Here is a 21739-nt window from a genome sequence, read left to right on the forward strand (position 1 = left end):
CCATTTTCACAGCAACTCAGCTGTGCGGCCTAAAGCGTTGCCCTGGTGAAGGCTGGGCTCCCAGCTCTTTATCACGAGAGTTAAGTAATAAATGATACAACTCTAATTCAGGGAAGGAACAAACAACTGCACTAAAGCAAAATTTGGTTGTAAATCTTTATTAATAGAAACACATTCTTTCGGAAGGACTAAAATTCAGTAGTGTAAGATCCATGACAGCTTGCACTAGGTACCACAGTTTCACTGAGGAATATCATGTATGAATACACGTGGATTTCATAACAGAAGTTTAAATGCCCGGTGAAGAAATTAAGTATGAAAGTGATCCTTGCTGTTCCATTACTCGGCAAATTCAATCCTTTGACATTCTTCAAACACAGGTAGGGTGTGTGCTATAGTGAAACAGTAAGTGTGAGAATAACGCTGAACCCTTCTGAGTACAGTGAGCTGCACTCTCCTTTGAGTGCAAGCCTCAAGTATCGCTGAAGAGAAGTCGCAGTGTTTCTCTTGTTGAAAGAACACATTTGTGAAATGCAGTGCGGAGCTTGTACCAGTTGTTTGTTAAAATCTCCTTATAACACTATTTCCCTTTCTTTACAGTAACAATCACTTGGGTCCGTATCACAAACAGTGAGCTGTTTGTCACCTTTAATACAGAAAATAATTTTCTGGAGGATTCATATCGTTTTACAGTAGAAAAAGATAAACAGTAACACGGCACTAAGCTAATCTCAACTTCAGTGCCTGTTCTGGACTGCTGGCATTTGCATTTCCCCAGGGGCAGTGGCAGTTATTGTGATAAAAGTCTGTTCATAACCACAATATGGTTTAAAGCAATTTTTTTGTACATTTTCTAACTGGATGAAGGAGGCCAGAGGGATGTGGAATTAACTACAGGAAGCTAGGTGTGAAGAGGGCACGCTGAAATCAAGTCAACTGAAACAAAGGTTTCCAGGTGAGACAGTAGATGACTTGGAATGTGGAGGGAACTCCTCATTTTTTTGTTGTTGCTGTTGTTTAAAGCAAGCACAGAGGAAAGGGTCCCTTCAGACCCTGTGTGGGATCTCCCTTACGGAGATTTGATACACGCTATCAAAATAATAAACAGTTTATTTGACCCACTGCTCCATCCCACCAGGGCAAGCCAATAAATTATATACACCAACTTCTCCTCTGCACCCCTAAGTTTAAGCAGGAAAGCAACCTTTACTGCCTTTCCCATGGCTATACATAAATATAGGAGCTACAGCCCTGCCAGGAATGATCAGAAGAGCCCAGTCTCCCATGGAAGTTCCACATTTTCCCTTTGCCTGGCTGGGATGAAGTTCTGCCGGGGTTTGCTCACATGCTAGGAGAGCTGACACCTGTGTCTCTTTATTTTGTTATGTTTCAGTGCTTGTGTTTCCAGTCAGGAAAGCGTTTCTGACCATGTCACAGAGTGGCAGCTTCCTTTCCCTAATGACTGGATAAGGATTTGTTGCTACGGGAACGCTCGGATCCACACAGCGTTCCTTTTCTGTTAAGGCTAAACTAGAAACAGACTAAGTTGGTAGCATTTAAATCGACATTAGCTATTTCCAGTACGAATTCTGCAGCATCAGTAGGCTGCAGAAGAAAAGTTCCTGCCATCAAGATGCACCCTAGGAACAGCACCTGCCAGCTAATAGTATATCCTGACATCAGAAGCCCTATCTGCATGCAATATTGAAAGAGCAAATATCCAATTTAAAGATAAACACTATTTCTATTTAGTGCTGCTCCACTGTTTATAAGCATATTATATGCAGATAATAGGATTTCTTTCTAATATGGTAGTTGACAGGATACAAGTTTAAATGTTACTGTTCAATGGTAAATGCCATGCATACATGATTGGAAGGGAACAAAATACAGTATATGGGAACGTTACCTGAATTCACTATGAAATCATGAAATCTAGCATGATCATTTAATTTTACAAAATTCTTTACATTACAGTGGGTAAAACCGTAAGAATTAGAGGCTTATCTTGTCACTGAGATAAGTTAGATAAGAAAGTTGCAAGTCCTTCTTTACTTCATCTTTCTCTTCTTTGGTCCCAGGTGCTGTTTCCTTTGCTTGTAGAGATGACGGAAGTTTACAAATACCCCTGAAAAAGAATGAAGCATTTAGGTAGGACATTATTGCATCTTTTTAATGCTAGATGGCTGTACCAAATCTTAAAAAAAAAAAAAACCCAACAACAAAACCCAAGCAAACAAACGGCCACACAAAAAGCCATGGTTTGAGGGTGCGGATAGCACTGAAAGCTAAAGCAAGTTTTTTCTCACTGGGTGAGACAGGAGTTGCTGCTCGGGCTGTTTGGTACCGGGCTGCTCAGAAGGTTGGTTTGTCACTTTTAAAAAAAAGTTGCAACACCAGCTGGGAAAGGATCAAACGAGTATTTCAGAGTGAAACTTCATAAAAGGTATTCTGTAAGTGATGTCTGTAAAAGGGAGAAGTCTAGGGAAAGCTCAGTTTAAAATTCTAAGTTTGACTCTACTGAGTTGTGGATACCCAGGCATACTGGATGTGCGTGCTACCAAGTTAACTTATGTTTAAAAATATAACACTAGAAACCAAATATGTAGCAAGCACCATTCTTCTTTAAATATGCTACTATTTAAAGAGCCTTCTATACTGGTTCCTGGAAAAACATGGCTTCATGTTGCATTAGCGATTATAATGCAGTTTAGTTAAACATTGCTTTAATTTAAAATTATGTTTAAATTTTCACTAAATCATTCCAAAGTTCAAATACCATGTAAAAGGTGAAACTAAGCATACTGAAGTTATAAATACACATAAAAATTATTCTTTTAACCCAAGTGATCAGAAGATAATGCTAACTTTTTACCAAGGTCTCCTTCTTGTGGGGCTAATCAGTGCTAATTGTACCTGTGTTCCCCTCCATCTCTGACAAATTTACATAAACAAGCAAAAAGGATAACGCTTAACCTCCTTCTTGTGGGGCTAATCAGTGCTAATTTTACCTGTGTTCCCCTCCATCTCTGACAAATTTACATAAACAAGCAACAAGGATAACGCTTAACCTCAAGCAAATTTGTGTTGCCACCATCCCCAAAATGCCGGAATTTAATTTCTTTCAAAAAACATATATATTTAGAGGAAACTGGCCTTTTTATATCAATAGTGAGAAATACAATTAAGTGTCTTACCTAAAAACAAGGCTATAAGGTATATTTGAAGCAAAAATGAAAACTGGATTGTGACGTTCAGTGGATTTGGCAGTCCCAGACTGTATTTCCCTGTTTCACTGAAGATTGGAATGGATTGAATGATACAGACAGCTGAAAGCAGAAGGCCACCATCATTAGCAAACACAGATAAAATACACAATTGCCCAGCCCTCACCAGGAACTTTTTCAGGATATTCCCTTCTTATTTGCTAGCTCCTATTATACCAATTTTAAAGCTGGGTTGTTTGTTTTTTTTTTAACATTCCGTATGATGGGAAGCAGCTATCTCAGGCAGTGTAGCAGTTAAACTATAAAAGTGAACTTGCCTGGTGAGACGCTGTTTTTATTCACAAGTGGAGCCTGCTGGGCCCACGCCAGCAGTATTTACCATGCAAAAATATGCACAGCGATGAGAAAAGCTTGTTCTTTCCTGTGTCTGGAGTTGGGCAATGCCAAGCCTACTCCTGGCTGATAGAAACAGGTTCAGACAGGTATGATTACAACACATTTCTTACAGCTAGATGCTGAGCGGTGATACGCTGCTTAAATAAATTAAAATTTAAAATAATCCAGGCTTGTTAAGACAGCAGATTTCACTGTAAAGTGTCCCTACTGTACAGCGGGCACAGCAAGAAGACTAGGGGCTTCCTCCGTGGAGCAGTCACTCTCCAAGCAGAAAGGGAGCAGAGCCCATGCCCATCTCGGAACAGGCTACGCTGCTTTCAGAGGAAGAACCGGCCACTGCCTGTCCTGTGCAGTGATTTACAAGATAATATCCAGATCTGTGAGCCGGTGTCAACCCAAGCCAGGCTGACCAAGTCAGGTCTAGCAGATAAAAGGAAATACACTGCTTTGGATCAGCAGAGGCAAGCAAGCGTTGTCGTCTCGTGCCGCTCGCATGGACTGCAGCACACGCTTGGTCACTTTGTCAGCTAACCTTTTGTTGCCTTTACTTTCCTCTCCAGTGCCCAAAAGGAAGATTTCTTCTCACATCAAATTGAAAAAAATATTTGATTCAGTAAGAAAGACAAAAATGCTTACATTTTGTTCAGCTCAAAGCAACCATCTGTTTATCTGTTGTTCTATTATATTATTTTTCAGTCCAGTAGCCAAACCAAAAATTGAGTTATTTGCTCAGCCTTGACTTGGTTGGTTATTAAATTGTCTTTTTTGGACATACCTTCTGCCAAACCTCCTAAAGGGTAGAGAGGGATCCAGGTAGTGTAACGGAGCCAGGTTAGTGGTTTCCATTCAATACCGATACATGAAAGCATGTAATATGGATACCTAAAGCCAATTCAGTGTGAGAAAAAACAGACACTGTTTAAAATGGAAGCTGCTGCTAGAATTAGTCTTGCATATATCTGCTGTATAGAACAGGCAACATAATTCCCAAATGACACAAGAATAGTCAAAAATTGTTCCTACAGATCATGATGGGCACACCCTTGTTTGGCAGTTTACAGAACTAATGCTATTATTCTGACCACAAGGATGAATCTAACTGCCTGACTTGCCTAATAAACCCTTCAAAATACTTCTTTTGAAAGAGAAACACAGCATAGTGCAGCTCATTTGACAATGGAAATCCAAAGCAACAGGTTCCAGACTCCAGCCTTTGGCAGGTGGGGCAATCCAGGAAGGCTGTTGTAGTCCGTGTCTCTAAAGGAGATTTTAGTCTCTGGGGCCAATGCACTAGAGCCACTCTTCCAAAAGGTATAAGGATCAAAATCTTTAAAGGGTTCTTGGGAACAACCACGTTGTTGTGTACACACCTACTAGAGGAAAAATCCCACAAACCTGAACAGCTCAATGATACTCCAGAAATAAAATATGAAGAACACCACAGGCTTGCTCTGCATTTCTTCTAAGCTTCCAAGGACAACAAACAAAATAAAGTTTCTTCCAAATACCTGTTTAAGAAAAACAAATTAAGGAACAGTCACACTCTTGATCAAAAGAGCGCGCAAGTCCTTGCTGTCAAAACCACGCAGGATATCTCTTCACACCCGAAACAGATGCTGAGCACATACCTAACTCTGCAGCTGAGCTGTGACTTGCTTCTTAGGAGCACGCATTTTGCTCTGTATTTAGGTGCAATCCAAGGGACTTAATCTTAAATCATCTATCCTCATTTTTTATGTGCAACAACCACAACCAGGATAAAAAGGGCACTGGCACCAAATCAAAATCATGTACTTTTCATCAGCTCCTGTCCTGAACCACTTCACCTAGGTGCCTAAAGTACCTTCTAGGCACTTTACCTAGAAGAAGACAGCCTGCCACAGCTGAGACTGGGAAGCACAAATTCCTGCCTTCTGAATAATATATTCCCTAGTCCAGCGCCAGTGAGGCCGTATCACTTATTTTAGCAGAGTCTCAACGCTTTGTTTAAAATAGAGATCTACTTTAAACACGGGGGGAGGGAGCAAGGAGAAGAATCTTAAAACATTACCTGCACTACAGCAGGTATCAGCGGTGATCTGACCAGTCCTATTAGTGAATTCATGATCTCCATTAATGCCAGGGTCTGACAGAAATACATCATGTCAGCGATAGTGTGGAAAGTATCATAGAAGGAATCTGTAAGACACAGGAAACCGTTTTAGAGAACAAATGAACTTCCACATTCAGGAAGCTGGTGCAGCAGCAAAGCTTTTAATAACAGGATTCTAGCTGGATTTGAAAAAAAAAAAACACAAACCATTATGCATAATTATGTAACTTCTTTATAGGCCATATCTTGAAGTCACAGCAGTTAGGCCAGAAACACTGCTCAAGTGCTCTTTTTCATAAACATAAAGATCAAGAGCTATTTCAGTAATTACTTTGCAAAAAAAAAAAAAAAAAAAAAAGTGATAGTGCTGTTACCTCAACAGAATAAAGCATTCTCGCTTCAAAAACAAAATATTCTGCCCAGCTCATTTTCAAAAATACTAACATTGCAGCAAGCGAGACATTTTGCTCCAACTGATTTCTTTACAAGTAATCTTGGCAGAGTACAAGTATCATTCATCAGAACACGCAGTTGTGATTTACAAGAGGACAGTGTTTTCCTCTCCTTCACACCGTGATGGCTTTTTGAGAGGCTTTTGTTGTGTGCTTCAGTGATGCTTTTACAGTTTTGTTTCTTAAATATGTCTTCCTCTAGAGTTCACTATTTAGAAAGTATTAAAAACAATACTATTAAAAACAATACTAAAAACCAAAACAAAAAAACCAACCCCAATGTAAATAAAAAAGTCCTTACTACTTGCCTTTTCCTAAGATGAACAGTCGTACTGTCATGTTCACAAATATCCACGAGAATCCCAGAAACTGTACAAGATTATACATAACTAAGTATCCCTTCTTCAGGTGTTTGAAAGCTAAAATCAACAATAAACAGATCAGGTGAGCAGAGTACAATGGTAACACTCCTGCAAAGACTACAGCTGCAAACCAGGCTTTCTGTGAGAATAAACCTTACAAGAAACATGGGAGCTATTGATTGTGATAAAAGGGTTGCTGTGAGCATCGGGGGTTCTGCCCGCTTTCACCAGCAGCTGCTGGAACTCAATTCTTGCTAGGCAGATTTTTCACATTCCTTGGAAACTGCAGTCCGTTTTCATTAGATTTCTAAATAGCTCGTAATACAAAGATCCCCCTCCAAGATGCACCAAACCAGACAAAATTGCTCAATAAAACTTCCACGTAAGAGTGACAGAAGCTTTCTAAGCTCCACCTTAGACACTAGAAAGGTACAGTTACTTACGGTCTTTTGGGACTCTGGATTCTATTTTCATTTTGTTAATCTTTTCTTCTTCCTTAAGATGAAGGATAAGGTTTTAAAGACTGTTACTGTAATTAGCAAGTGATTTGTTAACTATACTACTGCAAAGCTACTGGGTTTAAAACTCAATAAGCAGCCAGTTGCTAGAGGGTTTAAATTTTCACCTGCATAAAACAGCACATTCCTCATCCAGAAATTATGGTATGGTAAAAGCCAGAGGGTGTTAACTAGCTATCCTACCTTCACTATGTATTTTTTTTCTAGTAATTAGGTGCTTTTGCTGAAAAAGCCTGCTGTTTTCTGTGTTAATTCTCAGTTATTAATGTTGCTTAGAGCTGTTCCTTAAAACATTTCACGACCCACCAGTAGCCTGAAGGGAACTGGGAACATCCAGCCCAGGCTCTCTGCCTGCCTTTCACCGCTGCCTTCTGGCTCCTGGCACTGCAGCAGCCCTTTCTGCTCCGCGCTAAGCTCAGTGGCTGTGGAGGGGAACAGGGCAGCACTTGATGTAAAACAGATTTGCAGAAATGTGGTCTGTTCAAGAGTTTTCCAAGACGGTCTTTCTCCTCCCTGCTGCATTAAGCTGCTTGAGCTTACCAGATGGTGCGAACACACCGTCAGGGCCAGCCCAGTGGCTCAGGAAAGCCTCAGAAATCCCCGCTTTCCAGACAAGCAATGTCCGGGACTGGAGCCTCCAGGCTCCCCATGGCTCATGGATATGGTCTTCATACAGATTGGGACACGGGGCTGCTAAGGCTTAGGGCAAGGGGTGAAGAACCTGCCCAGCCCTGAGCATGGCTGCCAGTTCAGATTCGAGCTGCTGCTCTTTCCAGCCAAAAGTGTCCCTATTTCTGAACTCCTGCTAACAATCTGAGGCATTTAACCAATTTTACATGGAATCTGTGTGAAACAGCATTAACAATCAGCATGCCAGACAACTCCAGGTAAGTGAAGAACACAAGTTGGAGCGCAGGAGAACAGCTACCCTTGCTTTGTAGCTGGCAGCACAAGCCACATGTGCCCACGAGACTGACCTTCTCCTTCAGTTCCATTTCAGCATCCGATTCATCTAACCAGCGGTCAAAGTCAGGAGCTAGGAAGAGTGGGCGCTTCTCTTGCTTGGTGAGTCTCTCCCACCAGTTACTCTCTTTTTTCTGCACAGTGATGTTCAGTTGCCTTTGAGTCACCCTGCATACGGGCTGAGGGCAGAGATGGGAACACAGATCAGCAAAAGTTCTAAGAAACAAGCTCTGAGACTGAGTTGATACCCGAGCTCTCCTTATCAAGGAGGCAGAGATGACATGGACTGCTGCAGAACAAGCATCTCTCTGCTGCCCAAGACATGGAAGCAAAGGGCAGCCCAGTTGAAGATGGCAACTGTGATGGCTGTAGGACTTGATAAGCAGCTTGAAAGCCTGTCCTTACTCCACAGCACCAGTGCATCCCACCACAAAGAGCTAGCACAGACCCTAGGGGCAAGCCTTCCGAGGCAGAACCCACAATCTTGGCTTTAGACCTTCCACATTAAGTACTGTGAGCCACCCACCTCCTCCAGCCAGTGGTAAAAATAACACTACCATCAGCCTCGGGTCCATGTCCAAAACAGGGGACCCCACCTGACATCTGCCACAGCAGGAGGAAGAGCCAACAGCCTCAGGAAACACCCGCAGACAGTGGTGAGCTGGAAGACCTAGCAGTGTGGTCACTGCCAACCCACAAGGCCTCTCCACCATGGCCACACTCCGCATAATGGCAGCTCAGAACCTCTCCATCCTTACAGCCGACAGCACTGTGGCCTTGGGTGCCCACCTTTACTGTCACCATCGCACCTCGAGCCTACAAAAGGGTGCCGTGCACGGGACTGCCTCTCAAACCAGCTGAAACTGCTGCAGAAGAGCCATGAGCTGGGTTCTTAACTGAGCACATGACCCCAGCACTGCTCTGTCAAGGCCATCTGCATGCTCCTAGAACATCTGAAGGCTGTAGCTTACAGCTGCCAATGCCTGGTCCTTGCCTGTCAGAGGCTCTGTCTCTCATTGGTGGCCAGCCTGGCACCAGCAAGAGGCACTTATGGTGCACATCAAAGCTAAAAGAGAAAACCCCAGACTGCAATACTTCCTGGTCCCAACCATCTGTAGTTAACACAGATTTCAGAGAGTTGGTTCTCCTCCAGCCCCTCCATGGTGACTCAGAGTGACTAGACTTTTGGAAGGAGGCTGCTCTGCAGAGGCAAGGACTTGCCTTCCAGGCCTGGCTCCCAGCACAGCCCGGGTCTGCCAGCACTGAGGATGAACCCGGGCAGTGGTGGGCACCTCTCCCCACACTGTGGGCCAGGCAGCTGCTGCTTCACTGGACAGATGACAAACCAGTGACCAGATCCTGGAATAAAGTGATGCTCATTGTCTGCCACTCAACACCTGGTAGGAGCCACACAAGAAACCTACCCGTTGACAGACCCTAGAAATTCACCCTCCGGTGATCTTCTCCCTTGTCGGGGTGAATGGTGGCTCCCAGTCTGACTGCAGCCACCCCAACAGGCAGCCAGGCATAAGCAGCACAAATCCTGCACTGGGAGCAGAGCCCAGACTTTTCCTGTGCCCCTAACAGCTTTGAGAGGTAAAGAGAGACTTCACAGCCACCTGTGAGCAACATGGAGGGGCTGCTCTTCCAGCCAAGCTCTCTCCTACTGGACTACAACAGCAATTAGGAAAAGATTTTGCAATAGGAGCCTCAGCGTATCTGTACGGGCACCCTAAGAAATCTGCACAAGCCAGAAGCACTAGTTCTTACGATTTTATTTTGCTGGGCTGCAAAAGAAGCCAGGAAACATCACACTGACACTTTGCAGCACAGCGTTCCCCTGCTCTCCAGTCAAGGCTACATCACACAACGAACTGCCAGATTCTCCCATTATTTTGCTGCTTTAAATTCTTAAAAAAAAAAAATTTACAACTACTGTTTAACAACCGATACGTGTGATTTGCATTAGGGGAGGATGGTGGCTGCGCAGCGGGACAGAGGACAGCCACAGACTGCTTTTAGTTTGCAGCAGTTACAGAGCCACCAGGAAAATCTAAATGGCACACGGTGAACTTTATGTGCAGCCACTTTCAAGTTTTTCAAAAATTACTTTTTCTTTGCAAGAGTTAGAAAAGAAAAAATACCTACTTTAGGCTCAACCGGTTCTAGGAACTCGATCTGAAACTCGTAGATGTTGTCCCCTTTGGCACCATGACCCTGAGCTAAAAGATAAGAATTAAGAGTCAGCGTGAAGGTCCCAGCCAGTTCCACGCACCCCACCTGCGAAGGACGCTTTGTACATAGAAGCGCTCGGTGGTTATTTACAGTGCTTCCCTGTGTCCTGCTGGGAGGCAAGAGGAAGCCACGCCGTAACAGGGAAGACACAAACAGCCCAAAAAAAAGGCTTGGATGTGCTGTCACTGGAGTTGGCAGCCAAAGCTGCTGCCACTCTGCACAGCGCTGGAAAAGGCTCCTCGATTGCAGGAAGGTAGTGTGAGAGATTCCCAAAAGAAGGGCTCCAAATGCTCCTCATGTCTTGCTTGAATCCGACTGGGAAGCCCCTGTGCCGATGGCCTTTGGAGGACTGGACCTCCACACTGATAAGCGAGCACCCAGGGATGCCAGTGTCCGGTGGGTCCGTAGGGGCACCACGAGGGAGTCCCAACGCGGAAGGGTGCGTTCACCTCTCCTCTCCCGCATACGTGGGGTCTCGTCCCTGGAAAGGCTCCGAAAACCTGCTCTCCGAGTTGAGTTTCCACCCTTCCACGCCGTAAACCGATCCTGAAGCGAGGAGGATGTGCAACACCCCCCCTATCAAATGGCCCTGGCTGTGGCTCACCAGGGAGGCCAAGGCACCGCCGAGGCAAACGCATTGGAAAGAAAACTACCATATAAATGAGAAAACCCCAAATAAAACCAGTCGCGGCGCATCCTCGGTGCGACCAGGACAAGGCCACCAGCGCGGGGTGCTGGGGCGTGCAGCCGCCCGGCTGGAACAAAACCCCCTTTCAGGAGGAGACCTGCTTTACCTTTCAAATCGAGCGCTGGCTCCCGACGCAGAGGTTTGATAACGGTGGCAAAACAAGGTCTTTGTGCAAGGAAAAAACTGCTGCCGGCTATCTCCGGGGTGCAGCGGAGACAGGACAGCAAAGACGTATGGAAATTTCACGGATATTTAAATACAGGGAGGGTGGGTGCGTTTTGGTTTTGGGTTTTTTTTTTTTTTTTTTTATTAGATAAGATACAACCTGCTCTTCCTACAGCGGTTTGTCGGCGGGTGCCTGTCATGGTGTGACACCATGCAGCGCAGAGCTCAGTGGATGCCGCCGAGGGCAGCAGTGGGGACTGGGCACCGCGGAGCTGTGGGGACCCCGGGGCTGGATGGACCCCGTGGGGCTGAGGGTGACCCCAGGGCTGGCTGGACCGGGCACCGCGGAGCTGTGGGGACCCCGAGGCTGGATGGACCCCGTGGGGCTGAGGGGGACCCCGGGGCTGGATGGACCCCGTGGGGCTGCGGGGACCCCGGGGCTGGATGGACCCCGTGGGGCTGCGGGGGACCCCGGGGCTGGATGGACCCCGTGGGGCTGCGGGGACCCCGGGGCTGGATGGACCCCGTGGGGCTGAGGGGGACCCCGGGGCTGGATGGACCCCGGGGCTGGATGGACCCCGTGGGGCTGAGGGGGACCCCGGGGCTGGATGGACCCCGTGGGGCTGAGGGGACCCCGGGGCTGGATGGACCCCGTGGGGCTGAGGGGGACCCCGGCCTCTCCTCCCAGGACACCGCACACCGGGGCGGGCCCGGGGCGCTGCAGGACGACCCCCCCTCCTCCCCACCCCCCCGCGATGGCGGGAGCCCCTACCTTTGAAATGCAGCACGTTGTCGATGATGGCGATGTCCGGGTGCTGCGGGAGGAGAAGAAGCGTTAGGCGGCGGCTCACTCACCCCGGCCGGACCCGCAACCCCCGGGCCCGGCCCCGCCGCTGCCGTTATGCCTCCCCTCCCCGACCCGCTCCCTCTCTCCCCCCCCCCCCCCCCCCCGGTACCTGCACGTCACTCAGCTCCACGCGCAGGTAGAGCTCGCGGTGCCGCTGCGCCCAGTGCACGTGCGGCCGCAGGCTGGGGCCCGCCATGGCGCGCGCCCGCCGCCCGGCTCCCCAGGCGGCACCGGGGGCGGGAGGTGGGGGGGGGGGGGCTCCTTCGCGCATGCGCACCGCCCCCGCTTGGGGGTGGGCGGGTCCCACCGCGCTTGCGCAAAACGGGGCCGCGGGGGGGGGGGGGCGGTCACGGCTGACGGCGCGGCGGGGACTCCGCTACCCCGCTCCGCCTTCCGGGGGTCCAGCCGCGTCCCGGAGCTCCTCCTGTGTCCCCGGGTATCGTCCGGTGCGTCCCCGCTCTCCCCTTCGGCTCCTCGGGGCCATGTGTGTCCGTCCCACCCCCGTCCGTGTGCGGCCTCCCCCGTGCCCTCAGGTGGCCGCGGTGGCCGTGACCTCGGGGAGAGCACACGGGTATTTTCACAGGCCTGCGGCGCCGCTCGGGCACCGTTGGCTTCCAGCCCCCTTTGGCGGCTCTCTACCGCCCCGTCCCTCCAGCGCACCCCGCCGCTGCTCGCACCCGCGGGGGTTTGCCGTGGTGGGGAGCCCCCTCCTCTTCCTTCCCTGCCACGGGCCTGCACCCATGGGCCGCCTCCTGCCGCCGCTTCCCTGGGCAACCCCTTCCAGTGTCTGATAACCCATTCCGTGTTGAAATTTTTCCTAATATCCAATCCAAACCTCCCCTGGCGCAACTTGAGGCCGTTTCCTCTTGTCCTATCGCCTGTTCCTTGGGAGCAGAGACCGACCCCCCCCCGGCTACTCCCTCCTTTCAGGGAGTTGTAGAGAGCGAGAAGGTCTCCCTTCAGCCTCCTTTTCTCCAGGCTGAACGCCCCCGGCTCCCTCAGCCTCTCCTCATAAGACTCGTGCTCCAGACCCCTCACCAGCTCCGTTGCCCTTCCCTGGACCCGCTCCAGCCCCTCAGTGTCTTTTAAGTGGTGAGGGGCCCCAAACTGGACGCGGCCCTCGAGGTGGGGCCTCGTGCCCCAGCCTTTTTAAACTCTTACATTGCAATGATTATGCGCCCCGAGACTTTGCTGCTAATAAGGCTAAAAGAGGACAGCGCTGATTTTGGTGATGCTGGGGTCCCGGTGCTCCGGAGGGAAGCGTTCCGCCTCCTACCCCCAGGCTCCGCGCAGCCCCGGTCCTCCCGGCCGCCAGGCGGCGCCCTCTCCCGTACCCCGCGGTGCTCGGCGGGGCTGGCGCCGCTTCCTCCCTGCCTGCAGGGGGCGCTGCCCCGCCTGGCGCGGCCCGGCGGCCCCTCCTGGCGGAAGCGGAAGCGCCCCGGCGGGGCGGCTGGGCAGCATCGCCGCCGCGGAGCGCCGCGAGTACCGGGGTGGGTGAGGAGCCTCGTAAGGACCGGGATTCCCGGGGGAGGTGGCCTTCCGGGAGCGGAGCCGCCGCCTCCATCCCCTGGGGACCTGGTGGTACCCCGTGGGGTGGGAGAAGGAGGGGGACTTGCCCTGGGTCGGCCTGGCTTTCCGCCCCCGGCCGGGCCTGCCCGTTGCCCCCGGCGGTGGAGGAGTCTGGGGTCTGCCCGCTTCCTCCGACCCTCGCCCCGCTCAGGCCCGGCTTGCTCCTCCGGCGCGCACTGCGGATACGAGGCGTCCTACGGTGTTGTAGTGGGGGAGGGTCCCCTGGGCTGGCGTGAAGGATGGGGCGGCCTCTCTTTTTCGGCTGCAGGCAGGTGGACACAAAACGCTTCACGTGGCAGAAGGTGGCTGCGGTAAAGATCCCGCAGCGGTCTCCTGGGAGGCAGATCCTCGCGTTACCCTGGACTAACATCACCCTGGCGGGTGGCGCTTCTCGCTTTTGTTTGCTCGTTAAAGTCTGCTGCTTTTCGTTTTTTATCTCTTTTCTTGGGAGGGGAGTGTGAGAAGTAGGTCGGGTTAAGACATACCAGCGTCTGGGTGTAGGTGGGGAAGGGAGTTTTTTCTTCGTTGGAGTTCTGCAAATTCGATAAGAGTTTTCTGATTCAGGTTTGAGGTCTCATTCTCAGTTACTAACGCTAAGCAGAGCACCGTTCTGTGTATGGGTTTGGACTGTCCTTCCAGTTTTACAGGACAGTTTTTTACTGCCCTTCCTGTTTAACTTGTGCTATGTTTTTGTGTTGTAAATAGATCAAATGGAAGACCTGTGTTTGGTGTGTTTGCATTGTCAAAGGTGCAACCAAACTTTTAATCCAGACTTGCCCTGCTTTGCTTTTAGCAGTTTGTGCTAAAATGGGTTTGGTCCAAGGCGTGGGTCGTCTGGTTTTCACTTGTCTGTGATGAGATATCTCAGCTGCTGTGTAGAGCAGCAGGAGAGCCAGTCCGTCAGGGAGCTTTGTCTCAGGCAGCTGTGCTGTGCAAGCCTGTGCCTTGAGGTTCAGTGGTCCTTTCATGCCTGTTTGCTCAATGGGAATGCTTTATTTAGTCCATATTAATGTTTTTGTTTGGCTCAGACCACTAAACTCTGCCCTAGCAGTGTGCAGAACTGTTGTGCAGCCTTTTTGTTCTATATATATAAAAAAAAAATCTCTTTTTGAGGATTGACAATCCTTACACCTTGGGCGCTCTGCTGGCAGGAGTTTATAGCTTGGATCCTTTTGGAGCTACCCTCAGCTCTGGGATTTACAGTGGAAAGATTCTGTTTCCTATTGCCAGACATCTGGGCTGTTAATTCCAGCTCAGATGTACTTTGTAAAACACAGCTGACTGCAGGAAGAGGTATCTGCTAAATTCAGGAGGATAAGACTTATGCTGCAGATAAATCAATTTGGGAAATGCTTTTTTCACTGTGTCCCTTCCCTTCTGGTAGCAACTAACTCTTGTGGAAGAGCGTCATCCGTACACTATTTGTAATTATATTCCTGAGATGATACGATAATGATGATCGTTGCCAGACCTTTCCAAGCTTTGTTTGAAAGGAGGCATGAACAAACCCAAGAAATTCTTGGAACGTAATGGGATAAGGGCATGCAGTTGCCTCAGCCCATCGTGTATGGTCGGGTGATTCCACATCAACTACTAATATTGTTGGCGGTTGTTTGTCCCAGATCTTGCTACAGCCTAATCATCCCCCATTCTGATATCAGTTATAGCGAGGAGATATTCTTGCATTCACAGAAAGGAAGATGCAGGTAGGAGCTTAATGGGGATGAATTTATCCACTCCATGAACTGAAATGAGTAGTTGGTACGTGGAGGGGGTGGGAAAGGCAAAAAATAGCAAGTCTGTGTGGCTCTATAGAGTTCTTAGTCCCTTTTTGAAAGACTGGGTGTTGGCAGCCCATTTTCCACAGCAGAAATCTCTTTCCTATTCTTCTCATTCTGCTGTTTGGTTTTTTCTTTTCCCCCCATGAACTGCTGGTTTTCTTGTAGCAGTTTTGCTGTGTATGTTTTGGGAGTGTGCAGTGAATGTCTGCTGGGCTGCTGGAAGGCAACGCTGAACCTCTGCTACTCTGTTCTTCCAGAAACATGCAACATGGCAGCAGCCATGGAAACTGAACAGCCGGGCCTTGAAATCTTTGAAACTGCGGGCCGTGAGGAGCAGGTCCAGAGAGAGGAACAGCCAAAACTGGAACCTTTCTACGTAGAGAGACATTCCTGGAGCCAGCTTCGGAAACTGCTCACAGATACGCGGAAGTATCATGGGTACATGATGGCAAAAGCCCCTCATGACTTCACGTTTGTGAAGAAAAATGATCCTGAAGGACCTCATTCTGATAGGATCTACTATCTGGGTAAGCTTCCTGCGACAGCCTGTGTGCCTTGACTAAACAGTCACTGCAGGGGCTGTTCGGGTTTGATTGTTCTTGAGAACTCAGTGTTTCTGGCAGTTATATCAGAACGCGTTTCAGGCCAGATTGTCTGGTCAGATGTCATGATCGTGATCGTAATGTCTCATTCAAACTTGCCGTATAATCTCCCACAGAAATGGTGTGGCGGAGGTGACCCATTAGGCCTGGTGGAGCTGGAAAAGAACTGTGCAATGTCTTTTGGGGCATGTTCCCCAGGACATGTTAAGTCTGTTTGGTCCATTTTCCAAGTACGATATCCCCTTTCCAGAGGCTATGTCAGTTAGATCTCCTTACTCGTAATTACAACTAGTGGGTAGAACTTTTTTCTCCTTTGAAGTTTCCTTCCAAAACAGAGATTATGATGTTGAAAGTTCTTTGTGCCTCAGCTACTGATGGAGTAGGTTTTCCAGGGATTCTGGAGGGATTAAATAGCAATGTAGGCTGGGGGCAGCTTAAAGAGATGTTTTTCTCAACGTTTTTGGTTTTGATAATGAAGAACTTAATGTAATTTATGGTTCTTGGCCTCAGTGCCTCACTTCTGCATTGTTTCACTAATTAGTGTTCATTTGATATATCTGCATTTCTAAATTGCAGCTGTGCTTGAAGTGATTTGCCACTGTAAGTGACACTGTGAGCAACCTTCTGTGTGGCTTTTTGGAGCAGGGCTTGTGGTAGAGGAATGCTTTTGTCAAAAGCTGCACCAGCCGAACATAAATTCATGGAAGACTGGGTTAGGAGGAGAAGCGATAGGCAGAGCAAAGGCCTAGGAGCCAGAACCATGGAGGGCCACGAAGATGATCAGAGGGCTGGAGCACCTCCCCTATGGAGACAGGCTGAGAGAGCTGGGGTTGTTCAGCCTGGAGAAGAGAAGGCTCCGGGGAGACCTTAGAGCAGCCTTCCAATGTCTGAAGGGAGCCTACAGGAGAGCCAGAGAGGGACTCTTTGTCAGGAAGTGTAGTGACAGGACAAGGGGTAATGGTTTTAAATTGAAAGGGGGGAGATTTAGATTAGATATTAGGAGGAAATTGTTTACTGTGAGGATGGTGAGACGCTGGAAGAGGTTGCCCAGGGAAGTTGTGGATGCCCCATCCCTGGAAGGGTTCAAGACCAGGCTGGATGGGGCTTTTAGCAACCTGCTCTAGTGGGAGGTGTCCCTGGCTGATGGCAGGGGGGCTGGAACTCGATGATCTTTAGGGTCCGTTCCAACTCTAACCATTCTATGATTCTATGTTCTAGCCCCATTGCTTGCTGCTTAGGCTTGTTGCTTAAGCTCTGATTTGTCATTCACAGAGTCTTTGCGTGTGCTGTGCAGTGACATAGTCAGAAGGCTGCTGATTTGTCTCTTTTTCCCCTTTTCAGAGGATGGGGGTAATAATCCTTGAGTGATGCTGATTTCAAGCTTGTTGAGGGTGGGTTAAGGCTGCCCCCAGCTGAAAGGAGCTCTGGTTTCCCACGTGCCACTTCCTGAGCTGTAGATCAGGCTTGACCTTCCCCAGGGCACATCTTGGCACCCTCTGGGCTGATCCCCCTGTGCCAGGGCAGGAGTTTTCGGGAATCTGAATAACACTGAGGGAGAAGAGCAGGAAAGGGACATTCAGACCTTCCTAGAGACACATTATCTTTGAAACACAAGCCGCATCATGCTCTATTCCAGCCAGGAGAATTGACAGACAAACCGTCCTTGATTTTAAAAGCTTATAAAATAAAAGGGTCCCCAGTCTTCAAGAAGACCCAGATACACTTCAGGCAGCATGGGGTAAGCCTGGGTGTATTTCCTTGTTCTCTATCTTCTCTGTGACTTGAATTTCTGTGAAGCAGGGAATTCCCAGAGCAAGGCTGCAGTGCAGAGGCTGTCAGTACTTTCTCTGGTAGGAAGGGCCTGTGAAACTGTTCCTTGGTATCCTTTGAGAGTGTTTGGGTTATTAACAGAACGCTAATATACTTTTTTTTTCCTTCTCACTTTCACAATAGCAATGTCTGGGGAGAACAGGGAGAACACGCTCTTCTACTCTGAAATTCCCAAAACTGTAAACAAAGCTGCCGTCTTGTTGCTTTCCTGGAAGCCTCTGTTGGATCTTTTTCCGGTGGGTCCTGATTTCTTGCTTGCTTCTTGGCACCATAGCAAGTACACAGGCTTTGGGGTTGCACCTATAAGCAACCTGTCATTAAGGTTTGGAGTTTATGGTCTTAAATGTTTTAAGATTCTCCTTGCACTTGGGTAATTCCACAGCCATCTCAAAAACAAGCACAGCTTTTCTCAGCAGTGTTTGGAGCTACAGCCCTTGTGCATCATAAAAACTGTGTGTGCTGGATGATTCCTCCTTTGCTGTCAGAGATTGCAAGTGCTAATTTGCATCAAATTCTCTGCTGTGAGATCCTGGGGATTGCCGAAGGAGCCTGTAGGCTCCAGTAATCACTGTCTTGCAGGGGAAAGTGATGAGCACCCCCTGAGGATCAGTCAGTGGCTCCGTGACTCATGCTGGAGCAGAAGATCCCTTGCCCACTCACGGGGACGCGTGTCCCCTTTTCACCTCCATGTATAGGAAGCCCACACCAGTCCTACCTCATGCACCGGGGTGGGTTGGAGGAGGTGGGACAAACCCCATGTGGAATTAGGTGTGTTTTTTCCCCATGTGATTTCCTGGGGCTGTCAGCCAGGCATAAAACTCATGCTGCGCTCTCCTCCCACCGGACCAGTCACTCTGTATCTTTGCAGAAGTTTGCAAAGACTCTCCTGCTCGTTCTAGAAATAACAGACCTTCGGTCTGATCTTTTTTACACCAGTGAATATTGGAAATAACGCCAGCCTCGCTATGGGAGAAGTGGCTGTCGGGTTTACAGTTGTGTAGGATCCGATCGTGGCCTGCACCTACAAGTGCTGGTGGCAGAGGGACAAGCAGGAGTGGGCTTCTAGCCGCCAGCAGGATTCTGGAGGAGGAGGGTGTCTGTACAGCCATCTGTTCCTGGAAGCCTGGCACACAGAGACGCTCTGACAGTGTAGTAAGACACACAGAGCAGAGGTGTTGATTCTGCTTCTCTGCCCGTATTCAGGCCATCCTGGACTATGGGATGTACTCTCGCGAAGAGGAGTTGCTGCGGGAGAGGAAGCGAATTGGCACCATTGGGATTGCCTCTTACGATTACCACCAAGAAAGCGGCACTTTTCTGTTTCAGGCTGGGAGTGGAATTTATCATGTAAAAGACGGAGGCCCTCATGGATTCACGGTGAGTTTACTCATCTCTCCTCCTGTCTCACTTAGTACTCTTTGCCCTGGCTAGAAGCTCCTTTGGCTTGGAGTGAAAGCAAAAGAGCATGATCATCAGCTATTGCTGCACTAGCATCCTGATGTACCCCAGGGTGCCATTTGCTGCCTTGGCCACGAGGGCACATTGCTGGCTCATGGTCATCCTATTGTCCACCAGGACTCCCAGGTCTTTCTCCTCAGAGCTGCTCTCCAGCAGGTCAGCCCCCAACCTGTACTGGTGTCTGGGGTTATTTCTCCCCAGGTGCAGCACACTACACTTGCCCTGGTTGAATTTCATCAGGTTCCTCTCTGCCCAACTCTCCAGCCTGTCCAGGTCTCGCTGTATGGCGGCACAGCCTTCTGGTGTGTCAGCCACCCCTCCCAGTTTTGTATCATCAGCGAACTTGCTGAGGGTACATTCCATCCCTTCATCCAGGTCATTGATGAATATATTGAAGAGGACTGGACCCAGTACTGACCCCTGGGGAACACCGCTAGTTACGGACCTCCAACTAGATTCTGTGCCCCTAATCACGACCCTCTGAGCTCTGTCTTTCAGCCAGTTTTCAATCCACCTCACTGTCCATTCTTCTAATCCACACTTCCTAAGCTTACCTATGAGGATGTTGTAGGAGACTGTGTCAAAAGCCTTGCTGAAGTCAAGGTAGACAACATCCACCGCCCTCCCCTCATCTATCCAACCAGTCATGCCATCGTAGAAGGCTATCAGGTTAGTCAGACATGACTTCCCCTTGGTGAATCCGTGTTGACTACTTCTCATAGCTTTCTTTTTCCTCCATATGCTTTGAGATGACACCCAGAACGAGCCGTTCCATCAGCTTTCCAGGGATAGAGGTAGTTTCCCAGGTCCTCCTTGAATGCTGGGATGACGTTGGCTTTCCTCCAGTCCTGGGGCACCTCGCCTGTCCTCCAGGACCTTTCAAAAATGTTGGAGCGCGGCCCAGCAATGACTTCTGCCAGCTCCCTCAGCACTCGCGGGTTCATCCCATTAGGACCCATGGACTTGTAGATATCCAGTTTACTTAACTGTTCCTTAACTTGGTCTTCCTCCACCAAGGGAAAGTCTTCCTTTGTCCAGACTTTCTCTGATTTCTCTCATTCCTCCAAAGTCTGCGGCTCCTGAGGGCTGGCCTGAGCAGTAAAGACTGAAGCAAAGAAGGCATTCAGCAACTCCACCTTCTCTGCATCCTCTGTCACCATGGCACCCGTCTCATTCAACAGCAGGCCCATATTTTCTCTAGTTTTCCTTTTGCCTCCAATGTACTTGACAAAACCCTTCTTGTTGACTTTGACATCCCTTACCAACTTTAATTGCAAGGAGGCCTTGGCTTTCCTTCTTTCATCCCTGCATACTCTAGTGGCATTCTTGTAATCTTCCCAAGTGGTCAGTCCCTTCTTCCACTCAGTGTCAACTTCCTTCTTCCACCTGAGTTTTTTAAGAGATTCCCTGCTCAACCATGCAGGTCTCCTGCTTCCCTTGCCTGATTTCTTGCTCTTGGGGTTGCACTGATCCTGAGCTTGGAGAAAGTGATGTTTAAATATCAACCAGCTCTCTTGAGAGAGGGCTCTACCTTCCAGAACCCTATCCCGTGGGATTTCTCCTAGCAGTTTCTTGAAGAGGTCAAAGTTAGCCCTCCTGAAATCCAAGGTTTCAGTCCTACTTGTTGTTTTGCGCGTATAGCCCAAGATCCTGAACTCTATCTTTCCACGGTCACTGCAGCCAAGGTTGCCCCCAACCTTAATGTCCTCCACCAGTCCCTCTTTGTCAGCACTAGGTCCAGTAGTATTTCTCTCCTCATTGGCTCCTCCACCAGCTGAGTTAAGTTATCATCAGTACACTGGAGGAACCTCCTGTACTCCTGATGATTGAAGTCCCCCATGAGAACTAAGGCCTGCAATTGCGAGGCTACTTTGAGCTGATTGTAAAAGGCCTCATCAACTTCCCCATTCCTTCCCCGTGTCCTTAACCCAGGCTCCAGGAAGGCAGCAGACTTCCCTCCGAGGAGGGTCCACACGGCGTACTGGGCCCTCCATCCCCCTTAGGAAGGAGTCACCAACAACTATAACCCTTCTTTTTCTCCTTGTGGGTGTAGTGGTGATCTGGGGTGTATGCTTATTTGACTGAGGAGGCATCTGTGATGTAGATTGCCCATCATCTACATCCTCACTCGACTGGCCTTCCTCAACCAGAACCTCCTCTGCCCATGCTGCCTCAGCAGCCCGCCCACCAGCTACCGGCACAGACTAGCCGCTCTGCCCGGCTTCAAAAGCCTTCAAAAAGAGCTCCTTGCCGATCCTTTTTGCCGCTATTCCCTCCCCCAGTGCGGACTTACCTTCACTGGAGCTGGTCTCTCTCGGCGGTCTCTCTCTTTTGTTGGTTTTTCATGAGCAGCAATGCCAATAAAAAGTCACACAAAGCCTCCATGCTCTTTCCCGTAGTCAGAAGTCACATCAGAAGCAGCTTTTGTTCCCAAGCTGTGGTTTAGGGGTCACTGTTCAGCACTTAGTGCTGTGTGTGTTACAAGATTAGGCTGTGTAACTTCCAGAACAAGCAGTGTTTACTCTGCTGGTGCTGAAGTTGGACTTCAAAGCTG

General features: G+C 49.0%; 2 protein-coding genes across 17 annotated transcripts in view; one reads left to right on the plus strand and one right to left on the minus strand.

Annotated features, from left to right (window-relative positions):
- Window positions 1–145: 145 nt before the first annotated feature.
- Window positions 146–12181, minus strand: HACD3 (3-hydroxyacyl-CoA dehydratase 3). Its single transcript, XM_074156489.1, has 11 exons — window positions 12055–12181; window positions 11871–11913; window positions 10159–10232; window positions 8025–8189; window positions 6973–7024; window positions 6476–6586; window positions 5674–5801; window positions 5019–5131; window positions 4399–4505; window positions 3198–3329; window positions 146–2128 (listed from the first exon to the last, which is right to left on the minus strand). The coding sequence occupies exons 1-11, from the start codon at window positions 12139–12141 to the stop codon at window positions 2052–2054; spliced, it is 1089 nt and encodes a 362-aa protein (XP_074012590.1). The 5' UTR covers window positions 12142–12181; the 3' UTR covers window positions 146–2051.
- The window catches only part of DPP8 (dipeptidyl peptidase 8), a 29632-nt gene continuing 18785 nt past the window's right edge, over window positions 10893–21739 (plus strand). For 7 of the 16 annotated variants that reach the window (XM_074156472.1, XM_074156473.1, XM_074156478.1 and 4 more), the window contains exons 1-3: window positions 15564–15822; window positions 17851–17963; window positions 18931–19104. In XM_074156472.1, the coding sequence (XP_074012573.1) occupies window positions 15564–15822; window positions 17851–17963; window positions 18931–19104 (546 nt within the window). Of the gene's footprint in view, window positions 11165–15552; window positions 15823–17850; window positions 17964–18930; window positions 19105–21739 lie in introns of those variants that run through there. The other 9 variants (XM_074156474.1, XM_074156483.1, XM_074156481.1 and 6 more) reach the window with 3 other exon arrangements.

Source organism: Numenius arquata, chromosome 11 (genome assembly GCF_964106895.1).
Source record: "Numenius arquata chromosome 11, bNumArq3.hap1.1, whole genome shotgun sequence".
NCBI lineage: Eukaryota > Metazoa > Chordata > Aves > Charadriiformes > Scolopacidae > Numenius > Numenius arquata.

Bases quoted from the DNA above. Each gene is read 5' to 3' on its own strand.
- HACD3 (XM_074156489.1), bottom strand. From the start codon at position 12,141: ATGGCGGGCCCCAGCCTGCGGCCGCACGTGCACTGGGCGCAGCGGCAC. The intron at 7,025-8,024 runs GTCAGTCTCGTG...CTTCATCTTAAG, and splicing joins AAATGGAACTGAAGGAGAAG to GAAGAAGAAAAGATTAACAA. The intron at 6,587-6,972 runs GTAAGTAACTGT...TGTTGATTTTAG, and splicing joins ATCCAGAGTCCCAAAAGACC to CTTTCAAACACCTGAAGAAG.